This window comes from Procambarus clarkii, chromosome 53 (genome assembly GCF_040958095.1).
Source record: "Procambarus clarkii isolate CNS0578487 chromosome 53, FALCON_Pclarkii_2.0, whole genome shotgun sequence".
NCBI classification, from domain to species: Eukaryota; Metazoa; Arthropoda; class Malacostraca; order Decapoda; family Cambaridae; genus Procambarus; species Procambarus clarkii.
In genome coordinates this window covers 14,636,731-14,643,247 of record NC_091202.1, presented here as the reverse complement: position 1 = coordinate 14,643,247, position 6,517 = coordinate 14,636,731, and the positions used below count along the sequence as shown (strand labels likewise).

Genomic DNA, 6,517 nt, shown 5'->3' with positions numbered 1-6,517 from the left:
GTGTTATGAAGAGATACATCTCAACGACTAACAAAATTAGCAAGAGAAATATAGTCGTTGAAATGTAAGCCTCATCCTAACCATACACTCAAGACCTTGAGAAAGCACTCAGGAGAGTGTGAAAGACTCTGTGTTAATATTACATAATTTACAAATACGTAAGTGTTATATTTTATCCTATCCTATATAAACAAGATTATATCATTATTCTTATTATTTAGCAATTTTATCTTTTCTGCATGAACTATCAAAAAATTTTAATTAGAAAATTAGCAAATATCTGTAATATTTAAGATGAAAAATTGAAGGAAACTTTACTGTTAAAATACCACTTACAAATTTTGTTCTGAAACTCGATTCCGCTAACTTCCTATTGAGAACATTAAGATCACCTTCTGCAGCAATAGGATTTGGTATTAGATCTTCTATGATCTTGTCTGTTTCTTTTGTAGTCAAAGTTGCTTTCAATATCTTCACATCACTTTTCAGTTCATTCACTTCAGTGTATATGGCCTGCAACATGTTACCCGGAAATTTATACAGTATATAGAAAGTGTACATGCTATTATATTACATATCTTGAATGTACATTTAAAATAAAAGCATTATAAAGTATATTTTAAAATAACTGACACTGAGAAAGCACCCAAAAAGTAGGCTATGACTGATGTGATAGATAATGGGATAATTTCTTAGTAATTATGAAACTGCTTATATAATTGGAAGCAAATTCAGCAATCTAACCTGCTCAGTTTGCAGTCTACTTGAACATGAAACTTATGCCTATCACCCATAGGGTACATATAGGTTATAGGCTACATAATAAATTAATTAAACTTTCAAAACTTACTCATATTCTGCATCATTTCTTTCAAACTCCCATCGTTCTTGTCTGGTGACTTTGGGTCGAATAAATTCCTTGACCTTGGAGTCCTAACGACTGATGTACTTGGCGTGACCAGCTCATTGTCTTTAAGATTGCAAGATTTAGCTATTAAAATCTAACTACTGTACTGTATAATCAACAAATTTCATGAGCTTTTACTACTGCATACTAATATTATAAGTTATACTATATGTCTTCATCACATTTAAACTACCCAACATCAGAAAGAGGGTGAGCCAACATCAGAGAGGGGGGGGGGGGGTTATCATGAGAGAGAGGAGGGCCAACATGAGAAGAGAAGAAAAAAGAAAAGAAAGAAATAAGTAAAGAAAAGAAAGATAGAGAGACATACAGAGACAGACAGACACATACACACAGAATAAGAAGAGGTGACAGAACAAAATTAACAAAACAAATTTCAACATGAGAAAAGGGAGGTCAACATGAGAGAGAGAATGAGGGTCAACATGAGAGAGTGGGTCAACATGATATATATTTTAAATAATTACTTATTACCTTCATGAAGAAATACTGATGGCGTCAACGGTGTATTGTGAAGTGTAGTCTTCACTGGAGACTGCTTTTGTAGGACTGTTCTATTAGCGGAAAAGGAGTTATGTTTATTTCAAACACTTGTTAACCAAATAATATTTTTAAGACTTTAATATAGTTTGAACTAACATGAGAGAGGTGGGGGTCAACATGAAATACACATTTTAAAAATTAACTTATTACCTTCATGAGGAAATACTGATGGCGTTGAAGGTGTATTGTGAAGTGTAGTCTTCACTGGAGACGGCTTTTGTAGGACTGTTCTATTAGCTGAAAAGGAGTTATGCTAATTTCAAACACTTGTTAACCAAATAATATTTTTAAGACTTTAATATAGTTTGAACTAACATGAGAGAGGTGGGGGTCAATATGAGATACATATTTTAAAAATTAACTTAAGGTAAGGGACAAATTAACACGTAAGGTAAAGGTAAGATAAAGGACAAATTAACACGTAAGGGACAAACAAAAAGAAAAGTAATAACAAACCTGCTTGTTTCTAGTGACTAGATCAAAGGAAAACCAAAATTTCCCTGAACTGTGACAAGTGAAAAGCACCTGCTAGACAAAGTGGGAAAAGTTCACTAGACCCCATATGCACATAAAAGAATAATATACTTAATATTAAACAATTAGAAATAAACACATATTTATATACAGAAATTCCAGATAAGCATAAAAATTACTCAAAGCTTCTAGTACTTCCAGAAGGAATTAAACAAAAAAAAAAAAAACAGCAAGAACTAAGTTTAGAACAGTTTTTAGTTTTTTTTAAACCAAAAGCATAAATAACCAAACAAAGGAAGCATGGTTAAATATCAATTTAGAACTTTTAATGTTATTTACTACTAATCCTTACATTCACTTAATATACCAGAATAATATGGTATTTGCGGAGGACTTATTTCTTTTGAAGGTGTATTCTCATATGAAGATGGCGAACACTTCTTCTTGGATTGAGGCGAGTGATGATTGCCTGAAATTATTTAAATTGTTTAATGTATTGAATGGCATTTTTCAAGTTGCAAATTTTTTTTAAATTACTGTAGTAGGTTATCAATGCTTACGTTTGTTATTCTCGGAATTCTCTTCTTCATATTTGAAGCATGGTTTCCTTTTTCGTTGTCGAGGATAGCCCATATCGTCTTCAGTTTCGACATTTGAAGTGTCTTCCGCAGCTAAACATCTTCGTTTTGCAACGTCAAAATCATCTGTAATAATTGAATATAATTAGTAATATATCAGCGAGATATATATTTATCGTTACCTAGTAGAGTAGTGAACACTAAGAAATAACTTAAATCAGCTTCCTAAAGAGATGTTTAATAAAACGACGTACATGATTTGGAACTTATAACTGGGGCACAAAAGTCTTAAGTAGCTATGAGGAAACCCATCTTGTGATTAAAATATAATTATAATGCTGTTTTTGTCTGCAGTGTTAAAGTTATGGTGAATGAATGAATAGGTGTCTTGTATCTTAAATCTTAATAATTATAAATTTAATACCTACCAGTTGTTGATAGGATTGTTGATACGACATGCACTCGCCAATTTGTGTGTCTGGCTTTTCGTGCTTTTGGGCACTAACTGTATGCCTGCTCCGTGGCCACCAGCACAATATGGTTTCCTGAAAAGTAAAAATAAACTGTTACATGCTAATTTTAGCACTAATTTGGTATATTTTTAAAGCAACTCAATATATGCAATTTTTTTGGCCCGTGACATACGCTGCCATCTTGTGTGGTATTCTCTTCTTTTTTCTATAATGTGTGCATACATTCTGAAGGAGAAAGGCCAAGTGCTACATTACCAATTACTATTACAAGATTATTAGTAAAGTACTGTACTGCAAAAAGCAAATAAAATGGGGTAAACTAAACTTTGAAAACAAATAATAATTAAAACAGGTATATTAGTAAAATAACAAAGGCTTAAGCAGACATGACTCTGCTTAAGCCATGTAAAGCAGACAGATAAGATGGCAATATATAAGGGGAAAAAATTAAAAAGCTAGGATATAAAACTAATTGAGATCAAAAGCATAAATTACTAAAGTAGGGGAAAAAATAACAAATGACTTCATAAAAAAATTATCCAATTGCCAACAGCAACTTGGTAGTACGAGTCTAAGTCTAAGAAACAAACAAAATTTAAATGCTGTTATCTGCAATGAAACAATACATACTATTGCACGTACCGAAACATTGATGAATGTAAAAAATAGAGAACTATTTGCTGAATGTCCCATAAATGGATTTAAACTATTTTACACAAAGAGGGGGGAGAAGCCATGTATGTTAGGGAATATTTGAAATGTAGTCTCGAAAAGTACACAACTGTGATAGGAAAATTAGGTCACATGGAGGAGTGGGTCTGTATACTATGGAAGACCTTGTATGCTCGGAGCTCCTTAACATTACAAATGAGGTGGTAGAGGTATTGGGATTAAAAATAGAGAAAATAAATTTAGTGATTATTCTAATATACAAACCGCCAGATGCAACGGCCGAGGAATTCACAGAACAGATAAACAAAATGGAGAACTCGATACCTCATATTATCTTCCTAGGTGACTTCAACTTGCCTAGTCTAAGATGGAGAATAGCAAACAATAATATTATACCAGGAAATTTATCGAGACCTAACCACTCAGCTTCCTGGCAATACGTTAGTAATGAATAAATATGATATATTTACTCATTATAATGTTGGTGCTGAATGTACAACACGAAAAAACATAATTTTAATCTGAAAAAGTATCTTTTTATAAAGAAATTAGACGAAAATAAAGAGCTGGTGACGCCAAATCAAGTCGACGATCCAAGCGTCGGTTAGGTTAAGTTAGGTCAACCTAACCTAACATATTATATTTATTCATTACTAACGTATTGCCAGGAAGCTTTGTGAAGCTTATGTAGCTTGTGGTAATTAGACGGACCCTCATTTTAACAGAAACTTGGCTAAGTAAAGACTATACCCAACTCTACAACTTAGCTGGTTATAAAGGCATTCATAATTGCAGGCCTAGTAAAAAAGCAGGTGTTATACCAAAACAGATGCAGAACTAGGAAACAGGAATTCTTCAACAGAAATTTTGAAATTGTTCACAATTTTTGTTAGACCAAAGTTGGAGTATGCAGCAGTTGTATGGTGCCCATATCTTAGAAAGCATATCAACAAACTGGAAACGGTGCAGAGACATGCCACTAACTGGCATTAACTAAATGCCATTAAATATGCCAAATATACTACATAAATATACATACTACACGTGCACAATAATTGTCCTGGGTCCAATGTCCTGGGACCTCTGATATTCATAATAAATAAATATATATATATATATATATATATATATATATATATATATATATATATATATATATATATATATATATATATATATATATATATATATATATATATATATATATATATATATAGGGCCATCAACACATCTCCAGCTAGGGCCACCAACACACCTCCAGGGCCATCAACACGCCTCCAGGGCCATCAACACAACACCACCCTCAACACACCTCCAGCCAGGGCCACCAACACACCTCCAGGGCAACCAACACACCTCCAGGGCCACCAACACACCTCCAGGGCCACCAACACACCTCCAGGGCCATCAACACGCCTCCAGGGCCATCAACACAACACCACCATCAACACACTTCCAGCCAGGGCCACCAACACACCTCCAGGGCCACCAACACACCTCCAGGGCCACCAACACACCTCCAGGGCCACCAACACACCTCCAGGGCCACCAACACACCTCCAGGGCCATCAACACACCTCCAGGGCCATCAAGACGCCTCCAGGGCCATCAACACAACACCACCATCAACGCACCTCCAGCCAGGGCCACCAACACACCTCCAGGGCAACCAACACACCTCCAGGGCCACCAACACATCTCCAGGGCCACCAACACACCTCCAGGGCCATCAACACGCCTCCAGGGCCATCAACACAACACCACCATCAACACACCTCCAGCCAGGGCCACCAACACACCTCCAGGGCCACCAACACACCTCCAGGGCCACCAACACACCTCCAGGGCCACCAACACACCTCCAGGGCCATCAACACGCCTCCAGGGCCATCAACACAACACCACCATCAACACACCTCCAGCCAGGGCCACCAACACACCTCCAGGGCCACCAACACACCTCCAGGGCCATCAACACACCTCCAGGGCTATCAACACGCCTCCAGGGCCACCAACACACCTCCAGGGCCACCAACACACCTCCAGGGCCACCAACACACCTCCAGGGCCACCAACACACCTCCAGGGCCACCAACACGCCTCCAGGGCCACCAACACAACAACACCATCAACACACCAGCCAGGGCCATCAACACAACACCACCATCAACACACCATCCAGCCTACCACCACAAGCTTATATATATACTACACATGTCTAAGAGCAAATAAAAGAAAACAGTTACCTTAACTATTGAAGATGCAGCAGGATTTTGTAGATAAGACAGCAGCAGTCCCTCTCGACACGGTTTTAAAATGGCGGCGACTACCACAACATGCAACGAGCCTAAAGAATGTCCAGCGCTAGCATTATCTAAACGCTATTATATATTATCAAGCAATACGGAAATCTAAAATAAAAAAAATGATACAAATAATTGTATTAAATATTTATTTGCAATTACAATACCTCGGGAATATATTTTTGCGTTAGCAAAACATATTAAGTTCGTATTTAGTTTAACTCATTTAAATTCTTTACAAATAATAACCTGATTTTACCTGATGGCCACTAACATTAATGTTTTATGTTGATACATTTCATACCCTTATTATTTCAATTTCTTTCTTTATTATGCACCCCATACCCATCCCGTGGGCGGTGGTGTAAAGGATTACAGAGGCACATAATGGGTTCAGGAACTGAACTCTCTAGTTTGTTTAGCTAAGCAAATAACAATTTTTGATGCTAGTTACAAAATTATTAATGTTATATATACATGTACACACTCTCATACATACATGTACATATATATATATATACGTATATACATATATACATACACATA

General features: G+C 36.4%; 1 protein-coding gene across 1 annotated transcript in view; it reads right to left on the bottom strand.

Annotated features, from left to right (window-relative positions):
* LOC138352334 (uncharacterized) overlaps positions 1–522 on the bottom strand; it is a 3,591-nt gene extending 3,069 nt beyond the window's left edge. Inside the window, exon 1 of the mRNA XM_069304715.1 lies at positions 337–522. Coding sequence (XP_069160816.1) covers positions 337–522 — 186 coding nt within the window. The remainder of the gene's footprint in view (positions 1–336) is intronic.
* Between the last annotated feature and the right edge of the window lie 5,995 nt (positions 523–6,517).